General features: G+C 44.7%; 3 protein-coding genes across 7 annotated transcripts in view; all 3 read left to right on the top strand.

Moving 5' to 3' along the window:
* The first annotated feature begins 548 nt into the window (after positions 1–548).
* Positions 549–6770, top strand: wbp11 (WW domain binding protein 11). The gene is made up of 12 exons (XM_070981732.1): positions 549–714; positions 1238–1324; positions 1737–1768; positions 1879–1972; positions 2240–2436; positions 2569–2702; positions 2777–2943; positions 3887–4123; positions 4362–4487; positions 4602–4883; positions 5015–5200; positions 5476–6770. The coding sequence occupies exons 2-12, from the start codon at positions 1261–1263 to the stop codon at positions 6162–6164; spliced, it is 2208 nt and encodes a 735-aa protein (XP_070837833.1). The 5' UTR covers positions 549–714; positions 1238–1260; the 3' UTR covers positions 6165–6770.
* A 327-nt stretch (positions 6771–7097) lies between these two features.
* ddx47 (DEAD (Asp-Glu-Ala-Asp) box polypeptide 47) lies at positions 7098–12353 on the top strand. The gene is made up of 12 exons (XM_070981685.1): positions 7098–7252; positions 7481–7574; positions 7879–8067; positions 8158–8229; positions 8312–8430; positions 9486–9557; positions 9661–9777; positions 9945–10091; positions 10951–11088; positions 11185–11255; positions 11391–11520; positions 11621–12353. Exons 1-12 carry the CDS (start codon positions 7127–7129, stop codon positions 11807–11809), a joined length of 1464 nt encoding a protein of 487 aa, XP_070837786.1. The 5' UTR covers positions 7098–7126; the 3' UTR covers positions 11810–12353.
* A 336-nt stretch (positions 12354–12689) lies between these two features.
* LOC139343851 (myosin-10-like) overlaps positions 12690–23777 on the top strand; it is a 50877-nt gene continuing 39789 nt past the window's right edge. For 2 of the 5 annotated variants that reach the window (XM_070981683.1, XM_070981680.1), the window contains exons 1-3: positions 12690–12907; positions 14112–14489; positions 20712–20868. In XM_070981683.1, coding sequence (XP_070837784.1) covers positions 14145–14489; positions 20712–20868 — 502 coding nt within the window. In that variant the 5' untranslated portion in view covers positions 12690–12907; positions 14112–14144. Of the gene's footprint in view, positions 12908–13624; positions 14490–20711; positions 20869–23777 lie in introns of those variants that run through there. The other 3 variants (XM_070981684.1, XM_070981682.1, XM_070981681.1) reach the window with 2 other exon arrangements.

The following is a 23777-nucleotide window of genomic DNA, read 5'->3' as shown; positions in this document are numbered from 1 at the left end:
TGTCTTAAATCATTGTGGAAAGAGCAATAAAATATAAAATGGACTTCATCTTAAGTCAAATTCAAACAAATTCTGTCTGTGGCTGAGAGCTTTTTACTGACCTCTGAGGAATTGAGACGACTTTGATAGATGAGGGGCCAAAGGACCTAGAGTCATGATTATTGGTTAGTTATTCATATACACTGAGATGCCAGTTTATTAGGAACACACACACACGCACACACGCACACACGCACACACACACACACACACACACACACACACACACACACACACACACACACACACACACACACACACACACACAAAACCAACCACACATATACCACCGTGAGCAAGAGTGGAAAAGACACTGTGTGTGTGTGTGTGTGTGTGTGTGTGTGTGTGTGTGTATATATATATACTGTATTATACACACATATATATGTATAAAGTCCTTGTTTATACAAATATGATCGATGAAGATGTAAAATCCAAATAATGTTTCATTCTCAAAAAGGGGGCTTGCTCCCAGCTTCTACTCACTAGTGTCTCGTTTTGATGACGTCAAAACTTTTCCGCTCTTGCTCGCGGCAGTAAACATGGCGAACGGCTAACGGTGTCGGTGAATGCTTTCTGTCCTGAAGAGATTAAACACAGCATTTTACCTCACCTTTGGTATCCAGGGGTGCGTGTGTAGGGCGTTGGACTGTACAGGTTTTACGTGGATAAAAGGTATAGTCGAGTTTTGCCTCCTGTGCTCATGCTGATGCTAACTCGGTCCTAGCTACAAGTGGAAGCTAACTTGCCAGCTAAATGCTGCATGATAGCCTGAGAATCAGATATCGATCACATTGAATTTCACCGGCGTTATTACGTTTGCTAACCACCTAAAACATCATCCGCGTTTGTTTATGCTGTATCTAACACAGAAATATGTTACTTTGACTTAACGTGTTTATTAGTTATGCGTTCACTGTCAACTTTGGGTTGACTTGTTTGCTAACACGAGCAAAACTACTACTCAGTGGGCCTGCAGTGTTTATTTTTCTAAATATGCGCTATATTTTCCTTTCAATTTGACCAAAAAATCAATTGTATGTATTAACAGCGTTAACTAAATGGGACGGACTATCCTCATAAAGATGCTCATTTTTCAATTGTTTGCTATATGTGGTGACGCTGTGCATCGCTTTTCGGCGGACACCGGTAGTTTCATTGCACTTATCATCACTGATGGGATTGTAATACTTTGCAGGGTGAAGGAGACGCGCCGGCACAATGGGGCGACGTTCAACCTCTTCCACCAAGAGTGGGAAGTTTATGAATCCCACCGACCAGGCCAGTAAGTACCAATCATAACCAAGACTGTGGATCTTGTGGCACCAACCTGCTGGATAGCGCCTGAAGGATTTGCTGCCTGTTTAGATGTCAGAATGATAGCTAGTGTGCACTTATTCTCTTCCTTTCAGCCATTTTCTATGCTCAGTAGTATAAAAACACTTTTTTATCATCTATATCTTACTCATGTGTGATACAACATATTCCATTGTGAAGCTGAGCCATCCTTCTCAAGGCAGTATAATTGTTATACTCTTTTTCTATATAGTGTACATATATAATTAGATCTTTTATTTGTGTCTTTTTATTTTCTGTTTGCTTCTTATTCTGTGTGTCCTTTCATTCTTACTGACTGTAACAACTAAATTTCCCCAGCGTGGGACCAGTAACATTTATCTTATCTTCCTTCCCTACAGGAAAGGAGGCCAGGAAAAGGGAGTTGAAAAAGGTACCCATTGTCTTGAAACATTAGATTTTAATGTACTCTTCAATTTTAAAGTAAAGGGCATTGTTATTGTGTTGATAACATTTTGCTTCGTTTGTAAATACTCCTGCTAGAACAAGAAGCAGAGAATGATGGTGAGAGCTGCGGTGCTGAAGATGAAGGACCCCAGACAGATCATCAGAGACATGGAGAAGCTGGATGAGATGGGTAAGGGCTCTGAATGTGTATGTTACTATTGAACTGGCTTTTGTGCAGTTAAAAGTGGGTCTGTAACCGTGCATGTGTTTACTGTCCTCAGTTATCTTACAATAACATTAGGGGAGTCTTTTTTTCAAAGGAGTTTCATATCATATTTTTTCAGAATTTAATGCTTTTGGACTATTCCAACACTCATTTATCTATAGCAAGAAAAAAATCATAAACAATTTGCTGCTTTTGGTAGAAAATAAAGCATATCTATAACACTTTCAACAGAGTTCAACCCAGTACAGCAGCCCTTGCTGAATGAGAAAGTGTTGAGGGACAAGAGGAAGAAGCTACGTGAGACGTTTGAGCGCATTGTCCGTCTGTATGAGCGAGAGAACCCCGACACCTACAAGGAGCTGCGTAAACTGGAGTTGGACTATGAGACCAAACGAGGGCAGCTGGCTCTCTATTTTGACTCAGTAAAGGTGTGTTTGTGTGTGTATGTAGGAGTTTCTTTCACAGCAAGGATTTGTATCAATGTATGTTACGTGAATGAGAGGATGTGTAGGATTTGTGTTGACTCTACATCATCATGTGTGTCAAATTCTATTTTTCAGAATGCGGAGTCGGTGGAGGTTGACAGTATCCCTTTGCCAGATATGCCCCATGCCCCCTCCAATATCCACATCCAGGACATCCCACTACCAGGGGCTCAGCCTCCCTCCATACTGAAGAAGAGCACCTCTTTTGGGTAGGCATTAACCTATGCATGTTAAAGGCTTCTGTGGGTAAATTGAGTTAATTCTGTTCCTATGTATCACTCAGTAAAGGATCTCTGTCGTCATCTGCTGGACCGGTTTTGGCAACAGTGCCAGGCGTGCCACGTTTACCTCCAGGGAGGAAGCCCCCTGGGCCCCCACCTGGACCCCCACCTCCGCAGGTCCTGGCACTGTACGGCATTCCTGCTCGGCGAGGTTACGGCACAGACAGTGGTAACACACAGATGCTAGTTTCTGAGTTGTGACGAATAAAGGAATTCTTAATCTTAATCTTAATTTTCCCTGTAATAATAATAGGACCTTGATTTCTTAATTGACTCTTCGCTAAGTCCCATCCTCTTGAGTTACTGTTGCTATGTCTGTCAAGCTTTGCATTCTCATGCCGCACATATGGTGTTTTCGTGGTATGGCGGCAGATTTGCCATCAATAGTAAAGAGAGCAGGCTTCTTATTTATAGCTGACAACTGTGTAGCTAACTAATGTAAGCTAATGTGTAAACTCTGAGTCAGCTGAGAAGTCTGTCTCCAGCTGACATTTCCATGTGACACATTTTAAAACGAGAACCCTTTAAAAGGGTCATGGATATGTGCTTGATGGCTGTGCACATGATATTATGCTAAAGCTACATGTGTCTGGCATAATATCAGCATCTTCACCAATTGTTGATCCATTTCATATATACAAGGGAGGAGCATTGTTTGTGAGAGTCAGTGTAGAGCTACTGTAGTTCCCCTCATATTATGGTATTAAAAATAAAATCAGAAAATACAAAAATATGGACAAATTAAAATGTTATTGATGCTTACTATAGGTGAAAAACATACTTGGACAAGCAATACTGGGGTTGATTCAGGTTATGCTTAATTGGACATTAACGTGGAATAAGCCATGAGTTTGGCAAATCTGATGGTTTGTAACAAATTTGGCTGGAGTTGCTGGAATGTGAACATCCACAACACAAAGAGCAGGACTGAGCTGCTATCACACCTCATCAACATGTAGAGAAAAGCAACACTTGACAGGCCTGCTGTTTACAGTTCTAAACTATGTTTGAACAGCTGCTGCTTGGAAGAGGGGTTTAGCGAAGGGTCATTTGTGTTGCTGCTCACCTTTCCACCTGTTTCCCTGACTTTTTTTGTTTTTTGTCCTGAGCAGAGCCTTCCATTCCTGGTTTAGAAAAGGAGTCCGCCATGGAGTTGGGAAGAGATCGGGACAGTGGCAGTGAGAGCGACAGAGATCGGGATGATGTGGACGACGACGAAAGCGACTCTGAGGAGGACAGTGAAGAAGAGAGAGATGAGGGTGGAGACGGTGACCAGAGAATGAGTGTTGACAGACAAGATGATGAGAGGGAAAGAGAGGAGGATAGAGACAGGAACGAAAGACACGCTGGTGAGTGTTTCAGAAATGCATCTGAGTTTGTTGAATTTTGTTTCTGTATCACTGGTTATTATAGGTTTTGGTGTGTTTGGTGAAATTGGCTTATGACAGAGAATTGTGCAATTGGCAAAAGCACGAAAGGTGATACAGGATGTATTTTCTGGGAGATGTGGTGACACTCTGCAATAGAATTTATGTTCTTAGACTAATTTAGATTTCTGATGAATGTGTTAATGTGTGAACGCTTTAGGTCGCAGTGTACGTTTTGCGGACATGCCTGCAGAGGCACCCCATGAAGGAAAGAGGAAGAAAAAGAGGATGGTGAAGAGGACCAAGGCCATTACCCCACTGCAGGCCATGATGTTAAGGATGGCAGGTACCGTAGTATATCGTAGTATATTAGTGTCTTTGCTGCATGCTGACTAAGCTAGTATACCTTAATTTCTGTTTATGGTGACATGCAACATTGCTTTGTTTTTTTCATCTTAAGGTCAGTCAGTTCCTGAAGAGGAGGAAGAAGAAGAGGTCGAGGAGGAATACACAGATGAATCTGACACCTCAGATGTCGAGGACAGGGGACCACCAGGGGACAGCCAACCACACCTTATAGCCAATCAGCGTCTACCCCCTCCTGCCGGGCCGGTGGGACAGCAAGGGCCTCCACACTTGCAAGGTCCACCAATGACTGGGCCTCCACCACTGGGTCCACCCCCAGCACCTCCAATGAGGCCTCCTGGTCCACCTTCTGGCCCACCTCCTGGCCCACCACCAGGTTAGCTAAAGCACTAATTAGCTGGAATACCATGCACCAACTTTGAGCTGGATTCTACATTAAATGTAGATGTGCTCATTATCCAAATGTACACTATGCATCATTTAGACCATAAATTCTGTCATCTTAAGGTGCTCCTCCATTCTTGAGGCCTCCTGGTATGCCAGGAGGCATGAGGGGACCGATGCCTCGTCTTCTGCCTCCTGGACCTCCACCAGGTCGGCCCCCAGGCCCTCCGCCAGGCCCCCCTCCTGGCCTCCCTCCGGGTCCCCCACCACGAGGACCCCCTCCCAGACTCCCACCGCCAGCACCACCAGGTAGGCAGAAACGCAAACGCATATAATTGTAGTAATTTAAATCGAAACCTAAACCGTGTGTCTTTAAACTGCATATATTCTTGTGTGTGCATGAACACATGCTCAGCAAACATGACATAATTCTTTGTGAAACCCAAACTAAGGTAGTAAAAATAGCCCTCTTCATTAAATATACTCTATGAAGGCATACTTTAGGCTTCACATCTATGGACTGGCAAAGAGGAGTGTTTCATACATTTCTCATCAAAATACATCTGTCTTGTGTCTTTCTACAGGCATCCCACCTCCTCCCCCAAGAGCAGGAGGACCTCCACGTCCGCTTGCCCCACCACTCTCCCTCTTTCCTCCACCTCTCAACTCCAATGTGCTCAGTGCTCCTCCAAACATTGTCCAACGGCAAAAAGGCTCAGGAGCCAACCAGGATGGTTCACAGAGCAATCTGCCGCCCCCTTCCATGCCCATGCGACCGGGTGTCATGCAGATGCCTCCTCCGCCAGGGACAGCTGTTGCCCCCGCTGGCACCAATCCTGGCAGCAACCCCCCTGGCCACCACCACGCAGCCACCATCGAAAAGCGAGCCAACATCACTTCTGTCGCAGCGGCTGGAGGAGGCCTGGCAGCAGGTGCTGGCTCAGGTGGGGCCACCATCTCTGCCAAACCTCAGATTATCAATCCCAAGGCAGAGGTCACCCGCTTTGTGCCCACAGCACTGAGGGTGCGAAGGGACAAGAGCGGAGCAATGCCCGGGGCAGCACCAGGGCCTCTGGAGAAAGCAGGGGGTGGTCTTATAGGAAGGAGGGGAGATGAAGGCATGGGAGGTGGACAGGGGCAGAAACAGCAGGCAACAGCTGCTCAGATGGGCTTGGTCAACCCAGCCCAGATGGGTGCTGTGTCTCAGCCCAGCATGAAGACTAAGGATCAGGTGTATGAAGCCTTTATGAGGGAGATGGAGGGACTCCTCTGAGACTCGAAACGGCTTTGGGGGGGATGCTGGGTGGGGGTGCTCTGAACGAAAGAAGTGTGTCTGTTTTCTGTGTTTTCTGTGCAGAGTTCTAGAGGTAGCTGCCATCAAGGCAGTTAGCTAGATCAGTTTCTCTTTAGTGAACCAAGGAAAGGCTGTGACCCTGTCAGCACTGGTCTCAGTAGGCTTATCGTCATTTGATCTTGATCAGTATTTGTCATTTCAAAGAGAATACTGATTTGATGTATTTGAGTAATCTGCTTATATATGTAATTGGATACTTTTAGATTTGTTGCTATTCCACTCAGTGACTCTTGATAAAGAACACTATTCTCTGCACTGAAAAAGAAATAGCCAGAGACTACCAAGTGCTCTTTGTCTCCAGTATGTTGTTGTTTTTTTTTTTCTCTTACAAATGTGTTTTTCCTCCAGCCAGCTATTTCTGATTTGCCATTACCAGAAAAAGCATTTTGTATAATTATATGACTATTTTATTGGTGATCTCCTAAACATGCTGGATGTCATATTAAAGATGTGGAATGTTTGTCAACCTTTGACCTCTGTCTGAAACTGGTTGCTGCAGCTAAATAAACATGTCAAACTCTTTTTCACCTCGTGCTTCAGTCTGATGTATTAAAGGGAATTTAAGAAGCAACACATGGACAAAATTATTATATATAGGTGCCTTACATCTGGGAGAAGAACAAATTCTGGCAATTGTATTTTTTTTTCTCAAAACAACTTTTTAAATATCTAATTTTAATTTAGCTACTACTAATTTCAAGTTTTAGGCGGATATCTCGTGGTACTGCATATGTTTATAACGTGAATAGTTTAGCTGTGCGTTACACGGTCTAACGAGGGCGTATTAAAAACAACAATTCCCGTCGTCCACTGCGGCTTATGCTTCAGCTTGTTTCCGCACCTGCGCATTGCGGAGCTGACGACACGTTGGGGCGAACAGCATGGCGGACGTTGAGGAAAGCGTGAAGCAAAACACAGATGAAGCACTCGACGGTTCGAGTAGTGATGACAACAGTGTCTGTAATAGCGGCGAAAATGACGAAACAGTGAAAAGCTTCAAAGATTTGGTAGGTTTGCCCAACAGAGTGAAGAAGAGGCGTCGTTTTAGCAACACAAACCAGCAACGGCAGAGCATTTTTAGCTAGCTAAATTGTCGTTAAGCTAACTTCAGCTGAATGTTTATCGTAGGAAATGTACCAGGAGTCCGACGATGTTTATAGGACGGTTGTAATTTGCTACCAAAACATTGTCAGTAACTGACAGGGGTCTTTACTCCGTGTCTTTACCGTCCACAGGGTGTTACCGAGGTCCTCTGTGAGGCTTGTGATCAGCTAGGATGGAAGAGTCCAACAAAGATTCAGGTAGAAGCTGTACCTGTAGCCCTGCAAGGTGAGTGACCACAGTGACATTCGCCTGTCAGCTGAAGGTTGCCTCCAGAGTCACTGAGCTTTCTGTGCAGCCCCTCAGAGATGCTTGCAGTACCACAGTGTATAAGTAATGAACCCATGAAGTAAAAGTCCTGTATTCAGAATGTTAGTGTGGTATACATGCAGAAGTAGTATGAGCTACATGTGCTGAATGCCATTATATAGCAGACTGAGTCCCGGCAGTACTGTATCATTATACATTACATTATTGTATAATTATACATAACTTCATTAACGTACATCTGTGCCTTCTTCTTGAACCTCAGGGAGGGATGTTATTGGCCTGGCAGAGACTGGCTCGGGGAAGACAGGTGCCTTTGCTCTCCCCATCCTCCAGTCACTGCTGGCCTCACCCCAGAGGCTTCACACCCTCGTCCTCACCCCGACCAGGGAGCTGGCATTTCAGATCTCCGAGCAGTTTGAAGCCCTGGGCTCCAGCATTGGTGTTAAGTGTGGTGCGTGTCTATTAAAGGTTAACTGATTTGCAATGATGCTGATCACTTTCTGTGGTTCTGTACCTGAAGCTTCTCTCATTTCTGTTGCAGCTGTCATAGTTGGAGGAATTGATATGATGTCCCAGTCCTTGGTGTTGGCTAAAAAACCACACATTGTTATTGGTAAGATCATAAGGAAACTGTAATCAGCACTTCATTTCATATGCATCAACACTCAATTCACACACATGGTGTGTCTGTGCAGCCACACCTGGTCGGTTGATAGACCACATGGAGAACACAAAGGGCTTCTCCCTACGAGCTCTGAAGTACCTGGTCATGGACGAAGCAGACAGAATCCTCAACATGGACTTTGAGACTGAGGTGGGTACTTTAAGTTATTGATGTCCTTGTGTGTTGCTTCATTTTGAAATTTTCTCTCTATTTAATAGTGGTGTCACAGTAGCATGTATGTGTAGCATGGTCTACATATTGTAGTTTGTTGTTGACATAACGTACGGGGAAGGCAAACCAGTCCATCATCTTGGCCTTCTACAGTGGCCGTGATGTCAAGTTGGAAAATGCAGCTGCAGGCTACGGGAAAGCTATGTCATCCTTGCAGTGTTGTTTTCTTCTCCTCTGTTCCGGCAACAGCCAAAGCTTGAGGCATTATGTTTTCAGATTTCTGTCCGTCTGTCTGTCCATTTGGTCAGATACTGAATTGGTGACTCTAATCTTGGCGTCCACCTTCAAGCTGTGCTGATCGTTTAGATCTTCTGTGCTGTCAGGTTGAAGATGTGTGTGAAGCATCTACATTTTTCAGTTTGTAGCTTCTTTTCAGCTACATCCATATTTGAAGCACTGTAGTCACCACAAGCTCATTGGTTCTGCTGATGTTGAGCTTCAGGTGATTGTTGTTGCTCCATGTGATGAAGCTCTCTGTCAGTCCTCTGTGCTCCTCTGGAAAAACGGTCGCTGAGTGAAGACAGCATGTTTCTCACTGGAACCTCCTCTTGAATCAACCATGTTAATATAGTGATAACTTCCATTCTGCCAATAAATACACTTAATACTGTTTGTTAGATTCCTTTCAAGTTTCCACTACAAATATTATATGAGTTTAGACAGATGTGGATGAAAATGTAACTTGACTGATTGGTGGAGACAAACAGCCAAGAGGTGGTAATTCTAGGTTTATTTGTTTTGTTCCTTTGGAAAAAACTTAGCCAGGGGTTTTGCTTGCTTTTGATTTCAGTGGTCAAACTCTAAACCTCATTTTGAACGATGTCTTTTGGATTTAGAATAGAAATCGTGACACTAATATTTGATGTGAAAACACATAACCACTTGAGTGGAATTCCTTCATTTTTTTACTTGGAATATTTCATCAAAAAGAATGTCTCTGACACGATGAGTTTATGTTGTCTGTCTTTTGCCAGGTGGATAAAATCTTGAAGGTGATTCCCAGAGAGAGACGCACCTTCTTGTTCTCGGCCACCATGACCAAAAAGGTAGAGACTAGTCCTGCTTTGTTTTGTTTTACACCACATTACACCAAGTGAAGAGCCTACAGGGTTTTTCTCTTGCACTGACATTCTTTTATTTGGTTCATAGGTCCAGAAACTCCAGAGAGCAGCTCTGAAAGATCCCGTGAAGTGTGCAGTATCCACCAAATACTCGACAGTAGACAAACTGCAGCAATACTACATCTTCATACCGTCGAAGTACAAGGTAAGGCACACAGAAATGCACCCTCTCATTTCATGTTCTAATGTCTGAAACTAAATGCTGCTCACCCTCCATCCTCTGTCACCAGAATACCATTCTGTAATGGTGTTTGTGTTCAGTTCATTGATGTTTATAACGCTGTTTTCTTGCCTGTGCATGTTCTGCTGCAGGACTGTTACCTGGTGTCCATCCTGAACGAACTGGCCGGCAACTCTTTTATAATTTTCTGCAGCACATGTAACAATGCCCAGCGGGTGGCGCTGTTGTTAAGGAACCTTGGCATCACTGCTATCCCTCTCCATGGCCAAATGAGTCAGGTAGAGCCACACAGCAATACCCATACTCACCCACAATGTTCTCACCTCCTAGCAGGGTTCCTACGCAGTATGGAAAAATATGGAATTTGATTTTAGTAATTATCAGGTCTGGAAAAAAAAGTTCTTAGGTCTGAGGACTTAGCAGCAAACAGTAGCATCACTAATAATGTTAGACATTGAACTGCAGTGGTTTGATGACAGAGGGAGAATGTTGCACAAGTATTTATTTGTATACTGTGTTTCTCCCTGTTCACACATTTTTGGTAAGATAGAAATGTTCCTGACGTTGAGTCCTCTCCACTGACAAGCACCCTCACTCATGAGTCATTTTCAGTCATTATAATGCAATAGCCAACACTGGTGCAGAGCTGTCCACTGCATTACCTGCAGCTCCCAGTAAAAATCATAAACTGAAGAGCTCCATTTTTATGGAACTGGTTTCAGACTGTTGATCGCACCCAACAAGACAAGGCAACAAGAAATGCCAAACATCAGTCTTGTACTTATCCTTTTTCAGACATTGTGAGATTGTTGAATGGCTTGGGTGCCAGTTGAGTGGAAAAACAGCACCCCCTTCTGGTTATGTGCCATACAGCAATACAACTTTTTTTCATGAAGGAGTGCTGCGTACATATCAGCACAGCCAAACTATTCTGCATAGGTTTTGTTTGTTTACTGTAATTGTAACCACAGTGTGAGATACATGATGTAATTATGTACTTTGAACACGTACACTCATGCTGCTTTAAGCTTTTGAAGAAGCGTAACCCTCAGTGCTTACCACTTCTCTGGACCGTCTGTTTTGCTTGCTCTTCAATGTCTCATTCGCTCTTTGGATTTTCCTCTCCTCGTTTGTCAGAATAAACGTCTTGGAGCGCTAAACAAGTTCAAGTCCAAGTCTCGATCGGTACTGCTGGCGACCGATGTGGCGTCCAGAGGACTGGACATTCCTCATGTTGACTGCGTCATCAACTACGACATCCCCACTCACTCCAAGGTACGCCAGTGCTGACGTCCACACTCTGGGTTTATTTGGTGATTTCATTCGTTTGATTTGAGTTGAATGGATCTTTGGATCTGTGTGCCCTCACAGGACTACATCCACAGGGTCGGACGTACAGCCAGAGCAGGACGGTCAGGGAAGTCCATCACTTTTGTCACTCAGTAAGAGCTGCCTCTTTCTAACCAGTAGCATCACTGCTCTTTAATGTCTTGATATTTGATTGGATCAGATTTAAAGCATAAATAAGTAAAACTCAGTTGTCTGCCATAAAACTGACATATTTTTTTTAATCTTAGATATGACGTAGAGCTTTTCCAGCGAATAGAAAGCCTGATTGGAAAGAAACTTCCCGCCTTCCCTACCCAGGAAGAGGAAGTGATGATGTTGGTGGAGAGGGTGAGCGAGGCCCAGAGGTTTGCCAGGCTGGTAAGTCATCTTTACTGTATGATCCCTTTTCTGGCCACGTCAGCCTCCACTCAAACATAACATTCGAATATTCTGCATTGTTAAATGTGGTCTTCCTCAGGAAATGAAGGAGCAAGGTGAGAAAAGGAAAAGGCCCAAAGTTGGAGCTGGAGATGATGATGACACAGAACAAGCAAGCGGAGTGAGGAAGAAAGTGAAAGGAGGACCAGGAGGTGGAGGAGGAGGAGGAGGAGGAGGACGAGGAGGGATGAAGAAGAGGGGTGGAGGAGCCTGGAGGGGAGGACGCTGAAGCCTCCAACATTAACAGACTGCACATAACCACAACATACAACGCCTCTCTTTTTTTGATGTACAGCTTGATTATGACAACAGCATGTTTTCCAGCATTTAGGATGGAAGCCAATGATTTAATCACAGAAAAGACGCTTTTCCTGCTCTTCTGTGAAGTTTTTCCATTTGTAATAAAAATGGCTCTGTAAAACCCAAAGCTTGTGTTTGTGGTTGGGTGATGTATGATTGCGTGAGTTTTGCTCAGCATAAAATACTGCCGTTGTCGCTTTCAGACACAAGAGGGGGATGTTTCAGATAACACCAGGAGAGTGGGACTGATGGCTTCAGGTGATATGAATGGGATAAAGCTACATGCTGTCTTCCAAAACATAGATTTCATTGTGTTTTCGTTTTTGTTTCTTTTCTTTAGTGGATATTTTGTTGATATTTTTGTATGAAGACCTGTGAGATGTCAGAAGGTACCAGAATGCACAGCAGTGATGATGCAAGTTATTTTGGAAGTTATTTGTAATAAAGGCAAGCAACAGTTGCAATACAAAGTCATATTTTTGTTGCACGTTATTGATTTGCAGCAAATTGGGGGTTGGTTAATTCCAGCCAATGATGGAGAGGAGGAGAGAAAGACCGCAAAGTGAGAGCCCAATTGTCTCCGGGCTGCATCTAGTGGGTGTGTGCCATGCATAGAAATTTGGGGGATAGATTTTAAAAAGAGTTAACCGCAACAAAATGTCCTGACAAAACGCATATCAATGTGTCCGATCATGACTTAAAGCAGATCATGACCGGCATCGGCGCACACAGCGCACATTTCAGCTCAGGTGAGTCATCCGTCAGTGTCACCGCGCGGTGGATTGATCTGCACGGCCGCTCTATGTGAGCACAGTCCATCGTAGGCGGAACAGCAGCGGTCAAGTGTGCTCGCTTTAGGAGGGGCCCCAGTGTAGAGGCAGCACTGAGCCCGTGGTGCATACCGAAGCCCAGATACATGCCTGCATTTCAATTGTGTGTAGGAGTCAGTTGCATACAGGGTCGCGTCAGGGGGATATCGGACTGCTCGGTGAACAGGATCTGACTGCTGCTTCGCTGACTAAACCAGGTAAGGTCGTCATTATCCACCGCGCGGGCAGGGAGGACAGGGCGCGTGCTGAGGGTTACACCGTCAGTGTGGATGAACGGACCGAGGATGGAGGATGGTGGTCGCTGTGGAAACCCAACTTTGACTGTAGGCTTTATTTGGTTAACTTAGTGAGTGAGTAAGAGCGCACCTTTGAACGGGGGGTAGTCGAGCTCGCTGACCCCCTTTTCACCCGAGACAACATAATTTGGCTTCACAAGTGCAATTTAACGCGAGCTAGCGTCAAACAAAAGTTCCAACCTTTTCTGAGGCTAACCTTAATTGTTTTTGTTCAGATAATTGGACTTTTAGCCTGCAGCGTAAGCAGTCATGGTACATCCCTGTTACCTCATTCAGCCGTATTAGTTCGCAGTTCCCGTTGCGCAGCTTCATGTCGCAGATATTCGCCTCATATTTCGTCAACAGGACTTCAGCGGTAAGTTTCCCCCCCGCTGCTGCCCGTTGACTCTGTGCTCTGTGGGGACTTGCCAATGCACAGTCACCGCATCTGCTGTGTGAGCTCCGTATGTATAGACGAGCGCAGGTCGTAGATGTGATCGGGACGATGGAGAAATGTGCCACAGTGGATTATTTTCCATGCTGCGCGGTGTGTGGACGGAGAGGGGGACCAGCAGTGTGCCGTTCACAGCGCCGCTCCGTCCAGCTCGATCTGCGGTGGAGCCTACGCAGTAACATATGCGCAGTGCTACTGTGCAGACCCTTTCAACGAGAAGTCGTGCAGATGATCAGACCTGCACTAATACTTGATCATATGATGTAGTCCAACTTTCAATCAGTGACACCGTTCAGTGTTTGTCATGAACTGCTGACAGACGGTATCCCCTCCTCACTGTGTCCTGTATGTTACGTTGTTACCGCATATGAGGGCAAGAGATTTGTTTTCATTCGTGCCTCCTATCACACAGAATGATCTGACTGTTTGTCATGTGATTAGTCACACAGTTATTAGATGTGTATAATTGCAAAAGGTAAAAGACACTCTTAGTATGATGAAGTGAAGGTACAAACCATTATCCCATATTGAGTCTACTGAGCATAGATGGTGACACATAGAGGTCTATTGGAGAGTTCTTAAGGACACCCAGGGGCATGGATTTGGTTTCTGATGTTTTATATCCTGTGTGTAATGTCTAAGTTACCAATTCCTGCACCCTGTCTGTTCTAGGTGGCCACGTAGCTCTGGTAAACCCCAGGTAAGATGTCTCATCGGAGTGGGCAAGAGGACCCAGAGCGGTACCTGTTTGTGGACCGGGCCGTGGTTTACAACCCAGCCACGCAGGCTGACTGGACCGCCAAGAAGCTGGTGTGGGTCCCCTCAGAACGCCATGGCTTTGAGCCGGCCAGCATCCGGGAGGAGCGTGGCGAGGAGGTGCTGGTGGAGCTGGCAGAGAACGGTAAGAAGGTGGTGATCAACAAGGATGACATCCAAAAGATGAACCCCCCCAAGTTCAGCAAGGTGGAGGACATGGCCGAGCTCACCTGCCTGAATGAGGCGTCTGTGCTGCACAACCTGAAGGACCGCTACTACTCGGGACTCATATACGTGAGTGACTTGGAACTGGACCCTTTAAACATTGTGTTTTTGTAACAGTACACATTTTCCTAAGTGGGCAAAACTCCCCGAGGTCTCACAGCCGTCGGTTGAATTCCACCTCCAGATGCTATAATTGTGAAATAATGGGCAGTGTTTCTTCTTGAATGCACCCTAGTCTTACCTTTAAGCCGGCTGTCTTTTGCACTGTTATGTGAAGGTAAGATCTGATATTCATCAGTCTGTGGTGACAGAGAGGGCATTGAGCTTTTAGCTCCTCTGAATGAATCCTGACTACACACACACACACACACACACACACACACACACACACACACACACACACACACACACACACACACACACACACACAGCATGAGTGACAGACTAGTCTTTTAACCATTGCCAGACCTTTAACTCCACTGGATCTTCTCTCCTTAGTGCCTCTAGGTTACAGCCCCCCCCCCCAACACTTCTCTCTCACCTCAGCCAGAGGCAGGCGTCTGCCATAAACACTGCTGGTTTCAGTTTGTTTTTCCTGCTCCGTGCTCCTGCTGGTGGGTCTTGTTTGATCACACAGATGGCTCGCCCTCTCTGTCTTTCTTCTGTGCCATTCACACTGTCTAAAACTGAACACATTAGCCTAAAATGTAGGGCACAAGGAATTATTTTATCACACAATGAGTACATTTACCTGTGTTGCCCGACACTTAAGTGATTTTCTTGTTTAATCTCTTAATTATATTCCACTTTTCTGGATTTTTCATAGTCAACATCTGTAGTGGTCTGTATCACTGCATTGCCACTGTCTCCATAATCCACTTTCACTGCAGATGGAGCTGCTCTGTGATGTTCTAGTTGTGATCTTGACCCATTTAGTGACATGTTTTCCAGGAATAGAATGTGGGTTGGTTATCACCTGAGAGGCTGGTTCGTGTAATTTATCCTCCTCATCACACATCATGACAAAACATGACCACCGACTCTCAGCTCTCAGAAGCTCCGGTGAAGGTGGTATTATCAATTTGCCACATGCTTTGAATTGACATGTGAGTGCCCCAGATTCCTCCAGGGTTCCTCTTCATTTTCCCCCTCATACCATAGTATCATGGTTTCTACTTTTTCATGGTTCAGAATTGGCTTTGGAGCTCGTTAATCTGCCCCTTGGCCAAGAGAAATTGAAAACATGTGTTTGACTGTTGATTTTCTGTCAGGAAGAGAATTTTCCCATTCAGCGCGCTCTTAGAAGAAGAAACCCCCTGTGTTATGATCGTCCTCCCGCCTGTTTGACTTACCCCCCAGAACTCAGCTGCATCTACTGCAGACATAACATAATGACTTCCTCAGGCTGTGTTCTCTGTTGAGGTGGTTGGGAAGACTTGCCTGTCTGAATTGTAGTGCGATCAACATAGATGTGCCAAAGGTTGAGCCAGCCTTTATGCAAATCTTAACCTTTTTACAGGTTTGGTTTTACTTGGCACGCATGCTGTAGTCTGTAGTTGTTGCTTGATTTGAACCAAGATCCAACAGAACTATAATGAATGTATTACTATGCACAAGACTGTAATGACACTGGTTGGTTGTTGCTTGTTTATCTGCCCATGTACAGCCAGCAAATTGAATTTTCAAAATCAGAATCTACACCTGCCAATCTAGATGAGTCAGTATTGCTCATCAGCTACTCTATCAACCCCCCTCACACACACACACACACACACACACACACACACACACACACACACACACACACAGTAATGTCGTTATCAACAAAAATCCTACTTATTGCTCCTTTAACATTGAGCGACATTGTAGCAGTAGTGGCGTGTGATCATACTCTCTTTCCCTGCCTGTATTTTTTGTATAGGGCACAGACTGTCTATCTTATAGCCCATTATCTCTTTAATCTCCTGAGTTAGCATTATAAATTTCTCAAAAAGAACATCTTTAGATTTCTCTACAGATGTTACCAACACCTCTAACTGATCACTCTTGAAGTTAAGTTCACATCATTGCTGCATTTTTTGCATGTTTCAGTGTATGTTTCAGTGTATGTTTCAGTGTATGTTTCAGTGTGGTTCAACGAGAAAAAACAAGGCTTACAAAGTTGTTTAGTTTGGAAAGATGAGAAAAGTAACATTGGTTGCTAGGTAACAGACATAAATGTTGATAAGCGATGTTGGATCGAGTATTTAGGATTTCCTAACCTGACACAAGGTAGGATGAAGTAAGATAATACCAAATAGAGAAAATCCTATTTTAAACTCTTCCTATGTTAATACCTCCAGTAGTAATAATATGGCCCTGCGTCTATGGGTGAGTCGTCTCTCCTATGCGGCCTCCCTCTGTGGCCCTGTGCCCATCTGATGGCTCCATCTGTGTGAAATCAGCCAACCTGTTTAGCCAACTAATTTATTGTAGCAGCTTTCTATCTGTGAGGTGGTGACTCACAGGCCACCACAATGCTACGCAGTAGGCTATACCACACCAGTGAGGCTACAGTACAAGCGGGCCTTTGTGTCGTTAGATAAGCCTCAGCTGTCAGAAAGCCTCAGCATTCTTTCATGGCAAAAAGATCGTCCGTCTGTCTGTCTCCTGCCGCCCACTTCAGCTCTGCTGCTGCTCGGCGTCCGTCCTGTCTTCACCAGCTCTGCTCCCTTTCCCACACTCTCTCTCTGCGTCTCTCCTCTTCCCTGTCTCACAGGTCCAGGACGACAATGACGTAGACTTTGTGTCTGTCTTGCATCTTGACCTCATATTATTTCTTACATCCTCACTTTTTATGGCTTTTTGAACATTTCAGTGATTCAGACGCTCCATGTGTGCAAGCGAAACTTGTCCCATTTTCCTGCTCAAAACTTGTTCTGTGTTCTTAATGCTGGATGTGCTGCAGGGCAACAGGTAAAGCAGCATAGAGAAACACATGGAAGCAGGAATGCACAGTCATGCTCCTTGGAATATCCCTGTGGAGATGTTTGAATTAAAGTCACATGCAGTCTCTCTTTCTGCAGGGCATTAACAGGTCGATCATGTGACCTTTGATATTATGTTTGCATTTCATGTCACCATAATTTTGACAGACGCATGAATTTGTAGGTAGACTTAGACTGTTACTTTATTGATCCCAACTTGGGAAATTATCCCGTTGCAGCAGCAGTTTAAACATACAGACAAACACAAAATATATACAACAAAGAAGAATAAGGACGAGAGTGAAAAACTAATTAATAATTGCCTTAATTGATCATTTTTAAGCTGATTCCTACCCTGCAGGAATGTCCAAATTATGAAATCTGCAGAAAAGCCGAGGGCGTCATGCTGCTGTCACTGTGATTTGATACCATGCATGTCGGTGTATTGATCATATTTCAAAAGCCTAGTCTGAATTATTAGCAAGCTTTGTTTACTAGAGCCAAGCACTGCCAAGGGAATGGTCAAGTACTCCACACAGATCAATGGCACCTAGGCTGCCTCTGCACCCAGAGTGCCCTCTCCGGCCTATCAACGCAGGCTGGCTGTCGGACTGATCAGAGATGGCAGATGGAGTCGGCTGTTGTGTCTGCTGTTGGCTGTGTGTTGCTCAGCTGTTACTAGGCCACGGCATCCCCTCCCCTGGATCAGATTTCACAGTGGAAATATCACCTTCTCTTTCCTGGACTGGGCCAGACGTGTTGGTTTGCCAGGGGGTGTTGAGTTAGCTGTATGCTCCGCTAGCTGGCAACCATCGAAGTAAATTGCCTTGGTGCTGCAATGATCCTGCAGGAGTTTTCACAATAATTACCGGAGTGCAGTAACAAGCATGCAAAAAGTGCTTTTTGATTTTGAGGCATTCTTGTTAAAGTGGTCACAGAGATTGGGGCATTCATAAGGGACCGCTGACTTTAGATAAAAGCCACAGTCAAATTCACCCACTGTTGTTATTTTTAGAGATCAGATTGTGTTTCCCAAGCACACACTGATGCACCGTTTCAACTCTGTTCGAGAGGAGACTGCCGTTTAAATGCTTAGCTTTAACCAAATAAAACATGCATGTAGAGAAATGATGCAGCAAATCACAATGGCCCATTTAACCCTTCAGCTGCCTGGGACTGTCCCTGTTGGCTGACACTCCTGGTATCTCTGTGCAGCCTCGCCAGCTGCCTCGCTGCTGCATGTCACAGAACCGAGGAGGACAGAGCAGACCGCCTATATATAGCAGCTCCAGTTCAGATAAGGGGGAATTAATTTTTCATTACCCTCGAAAAGGAGAGTGGAGAGTTAGAATTTCAGCAGGCCCCTCTCTGTCTCTCTCAGATAGCAATTTACAGGAAGGCTGAGAACACGGTTCACTGTTTGTTAGACCTCTGCTTCTCAGCTGGATCGGACCTGAGGAAGCCCTGTCGGCTGGATCATTGCACCACTCTTCGTTTCTGTCTGCCTCGCTCTCCTTCCCCTCCTCTCCTTTTCTTCACTACTACCACACTGCTTGTTTTTTTTGTTTGGTTCTGTATCAGCAGTACATGCGATCAGTCGCTCTGTGCTGCTGACTGAAGGCCCAAACCGAGCTGTTGTGTAACAGCTCCAGCCTGCTCTCTGGGGGCACGTCTGTGAACCTATAGCTGCTGAGTCACTCAGCATGGTGCCTCACTTGGCCTTATGTATGGTTTTAATCATGAAGCAGATGTCACAGTGTTTGATGCTCCAATATGAAAAGATCCCTGTTGGACATTGTTTTTCTTAATATTACATCTTTGGCTATTGGCTGTGCTGCATTAAGTCATGTTTCTATTTATTGACAGCAGGAGAACAGATAATTGCAGAATGAACGGCTCTTGAAACAGTTCAGGCTCTTTAAAACAGAGGTTCAGTCAGTCATTACGTGCTGCAGTCTGTGGAGAACATGTGCTCTTTTATGAACTCCAATGGCCATTCAGAGACTGCTCCTGCATAACATATCCAACTTTATCACAAACTATATTACAGAAGCTGCTTCTAATTTTTCTTTTCCTGTGCTCCTGATTTTTCACTTCGGTAATGCAAGTAAACAAAAAGTCACTGTAGAGCGTACGTATGGTCCCAGAAGGAGACAGAACAAACAAACACGTCTGTCACTCTGACCTTGAAGCCAGTAGGAAGCCAGCTGCCTCTGATCCCCGCAGCCTCCAACCAGATAGACCCGACTGCTTCCTGATATCCATGAAGCCTGTGTCTGGATGTGATATGTGTGTCTTTTTGTTGGTGGTTAAATCCATGTGGGATTGATTTTATGATTTTTCTATGACTAATTTATTATTAATTGTATTATTAATTGCCTAACTGAGCTTAGCTCTACATGTACTTCAGTATTGTAATGACTCTTTTTCAGTCTTCTTAAAGATTTAAGGTCCACATATGTGTATACATTTAGCTATTTAAGGTTCATGTTCAGTAAGGATGTATGTATTGTATGCGGGTAGCTAGTGAGGGAGATAGTGGTGCACATTTACGTTGGCCCCAAGGATTAGTGTAACTTGCCAGTGATGATAGTCATACTACTGATAGTCAGCTCTTTCTCTGTCTGAAGTGCAAACCCTTGTAACATCTGCAGAATAAGAGGGAGCCGTGGCCCCAGCAGGGCCTCTCACTCGCTCCTGGCTGCCTCGCTGCTGGTCGTTTCAGCCTGCAGCATAGCTGAGATCTCCAGGGAGAGATCTTCGGGCTAATTACACAGCCAAATGCAACACCACAACTCACAAAGTAGGCTAAATGTTTGCCGTTTGCTACTTGCTGCAACACAAGTCTTAATAATATTCATTCATTCTTCACATTGTGTAGGGCTGTGTTTGATTTGAGGACTCTTATCAGGACTCTCAGGGACTTTTCTTGCCTCACAAGAGACAACAGTCTGTTCAGTGTTTCCTTCAGTCAGTCTGCCCTGTATCTCTCGCTGCGTTGCATGCCTGCTGTAATGATGTCAGCTCCTAAAGAGTGGGTGATGACAAGTCCTGCTGCACTGATTGAATGCAGGCTTGATGATTTATTATGCTAGAAATTTCCATGCTTCATTTGAATGTAAAAGACTTTGATGTTTCACGTCTTCTCTTTATATCCACGTCCAATCCTAGCTAGTTTACTTCTCCTGTTTCAAGCCATGGCTTATTTAACATGTTTTTAGACTTCTTGAAAATAAAGTGATTCAGATGTGGTGCTGCAGCCTCTCTTTGTTCCTTGCTGTTTATTAATTTCCCATGTTTGTCTGTTTGGTGTGTTTCATTGCAGACATACTCTGGCCTGTTCTGTGTGGTAATCAACCCCTACAAGAACCTGCCCATCTATTCAGAGAACATCATTGAGATGTACAGAGGGAAGAAGAGGCACGAGATGCCTCCACACATCTATGCCATCTCTGAGTCAGCATACCGCTGCATGCTTCAAGGTATGACAGGCACTTGTTTTCCTCAATCTGACCATTTTAATTTGGTTTTGTAAAGCTCCATACTATTACTGGTCTTCATTGACAGGTCAATGAAAATGTCATGCATCATGATGATTGTCCACAGTGGGAATTTTCGCGTTTTGCAATGCTGCTTAATGGAGTTGTAGAGTTTCTTCAGTTGTCATTGCCAAGCTGATAGACACATATTGACTTTCAGTTGGCAAGCAGCATTGTGGATTCTGGTGACGTTAGGTGCAGTTAGGCTGGAAACCGAGGTGGGTTGTTTTTTATGCAAGTGTGTGCCCTTTTGGCAGGCAGCTTTAGATCACTTGCAGGCAGCAAGGGGCTTGGCTGCATAGCCCAGGAGATTAGTGTGTGAAGAAAGTATGCAAAGTGTGTGAAAGGTCACAAGGTCAGAGAAGATGTGACATCACTGATTATGTCTGAAAGTTCTGCTGTCATTGGGGGGAGGGCAGGGGTCAAGTTGAAGACTAACTATCTGGCAGGTTTTCCAGCTGCATCACCAATGTCATGTTGTTAAAGTTGTGATTTTGTGGCAGTAAGAGGCTGTTCAACATCATCGTCAATGTAAACACAGGGCAAAGGATTTAGGATTGAAGTGTTTAGTTGCATTGTTCATACTCTAAGCTTGTTTTCAATATTATTGGCAAGTGGTACGCTATGCTTATGTAACTTCCTGGCTCTGTCTGCCATTATTTCTCTTGTTTCTTCTCTTGAGCTTGTTTCTTTTTTGAACCGCTGCAACTTTTTTTTTTTTTTCCAAGCGCACAAGTTCAAATCAGACACATGCTAAATTCATAGTGATGTCATTATTTGAGAGGGGTAGGTCTTGCTGAGATAGCTTTGAATTATTCATTTTGACTGTTTCTGAATTATTCAACAGCTCAACTGAAAGGTACATTTTTCATTGTGGCTTTGTTATTAATTGCGACGGTCTCTATTTGGCTTCTACAGCATATCAGCATAGTGCTGGCAGAGATGGACGATAGCCTCTCTGTGTGTTTCAGATGAGAGTAACATGTTGCAAGTGGAGAGGGTTAGAGATTTCTGAGCTCCTAATGGCATGCATGGTGAGAGGCTTGCCTGCTGGAGCTGCTGCCCTGTGACAAAGAGATTTATAGAGAAAGAGAGAGAGAGGCAGACACAGAGAGAGAGAGGTGAGACAGATGAGGAGGCAGAGAGGGGAGGTGCTACCAGCATCAGTCTTCAGGTTGTCATTAACTGGACCTGTTGCACTGAGAGTTGTCTTCATCCTGCACTGCTCAGCTGGTTGGTTCGTGCCATGACTGCAGTGGCTGCACAGTTTTTAGCTTGTTTACAGTTTATATTTTAAGCCCATGTCAAGTCATCCACCCGATCAAAGCAAGAAAGCCCAAAGCATTACAGGGAATGAAACACATTGGAGAGGAGTCGTGCAACTTAGTCCGCACCTCACTGTGTGTGTATTATCAAGATTTGAGCATGTGAGCACATTGGCAGAGCGAAGAGCCACAAGAAACCTGACTGTGACCCACTTTGAGTCTGACTAATTGTTTTTGAATCTCTGATGTAGAAGAACCGCTGTGATAAGCAGAAGCTTTATCACAGTCTACCAGTGTTTGGACAGTGTTAGCCTTTCTGCTGTGTGCCATCAGTGTCAAACTGTGAAACAACAGCATTACTTTCCCCCTTTTTTCTCGAATGTTGTTTCAGATCTAAAGGATTCAGATCTTAAAATGGCATGTTTGCCTCCATTTCCCTTGCCCTCTATTTTTTTATTTGTCCCAAAATGCGTTTATCCTTGATGTGACATTTCCACCAATGGTCTGGTTGACCTCCACAGCTGCAGTTGTAAAGCTCCAGGGTTGTGTGTGAGACTGATGTGCTGGAGGCTCCCTGTCATTACAGATCCTCAGACTATGTTCTGGGCTCAGCGGGCTGGAGCTCCACACAGCTGAGACTTTGACTGGAGCTCTGGGCTGAGCACAGCCAGAACATGGGCCATCAATTTTCAATATTTGGTTCAGGATCTTTGAGTGTGTCTCGTGAAGATTAGTGCCCCAAAGGACTGGAAAACCACATTTTATTATGTGGGGCTAATTTTCCCCAAGCCTTCCCAAGTGACTTCATTCCTGTTTGCATCCCTTTTGTTGCACTTGCCATATGTTCCACACATTAAATATAGCTTTGCTCAGACAGAACCACACACACACACACACACACACACACACACACACACACACACACACACACACACACACACACACACACACACACACACACACAGCACCCATCCTTTTATCACTATGCGAGATGTTTGTCTGGATATGGGACACCTCTCTTGTGCCACCATTCTTCCCTCTAACCCCCTCCTCCCTGTCGGCGGTCTTCATTCTTCTGGGCTGCTGTCCCTCACCGAGGTGGAAGGAAGGGCAGCAAAGCAGCCCTTGGAATGAGGTCACGGCTTTCCCAGCTTTCTATACCATGCTGTGCTAAATTCTGCAAGCTGAGTCATCGTCAAGTTGTCGAGCTTGTCCGAGCAGCCCTTTCCCCACTGCTGGGGTGCATCGCCATGGATACCTGTGTGTGTGTGTGTCTGTGTGTGCGACCAAAATATCCTTCCCCAGGGATCTCAAATAGAGGTGTCACATTTGGCAAGTGACAGTATTTGAGCTGGCAGCTATGAGGGACTTTTGTGCACGTTATTGACTGAATCTCGTCCAGTCTTTTTCAAATTGGTGATTTCTTGTCCTGGTTGAGAAAAGCTGTGTCTTTTAACACTCAAAAGCTCTTGCAAACTATTTAGGATCACCTACTGATTTATAATTGCTTTCTTTCTCTCAGTGACTACCCTTCTCTCTGCTTTACTTGCGAGTTTTGTTCAGTCTTCTCCTTTCTTTTTTTTCTTT

Source organism: Chaetodon trifascialis, chromosome 15 (assembly GCF_039877785.1).
Source record: "Chaetodon trifascialis isolate fChaTrf1 chromosome 15, fChaTrf1.hap1, whole genome shotgun sequence".
Lineage (NCBI taxonomy): Eukaryota > Metazoa > Chordata > Actinopteri > Chaetodontiformes > Chaetodontidae > Chaetodon > Chaetodon trifascialis.
The sequence above is the reverse complement of the archived record's forward strand: the minus strand, read 5'-3'. Positions and strand labels throughout refer to the sequence as shown.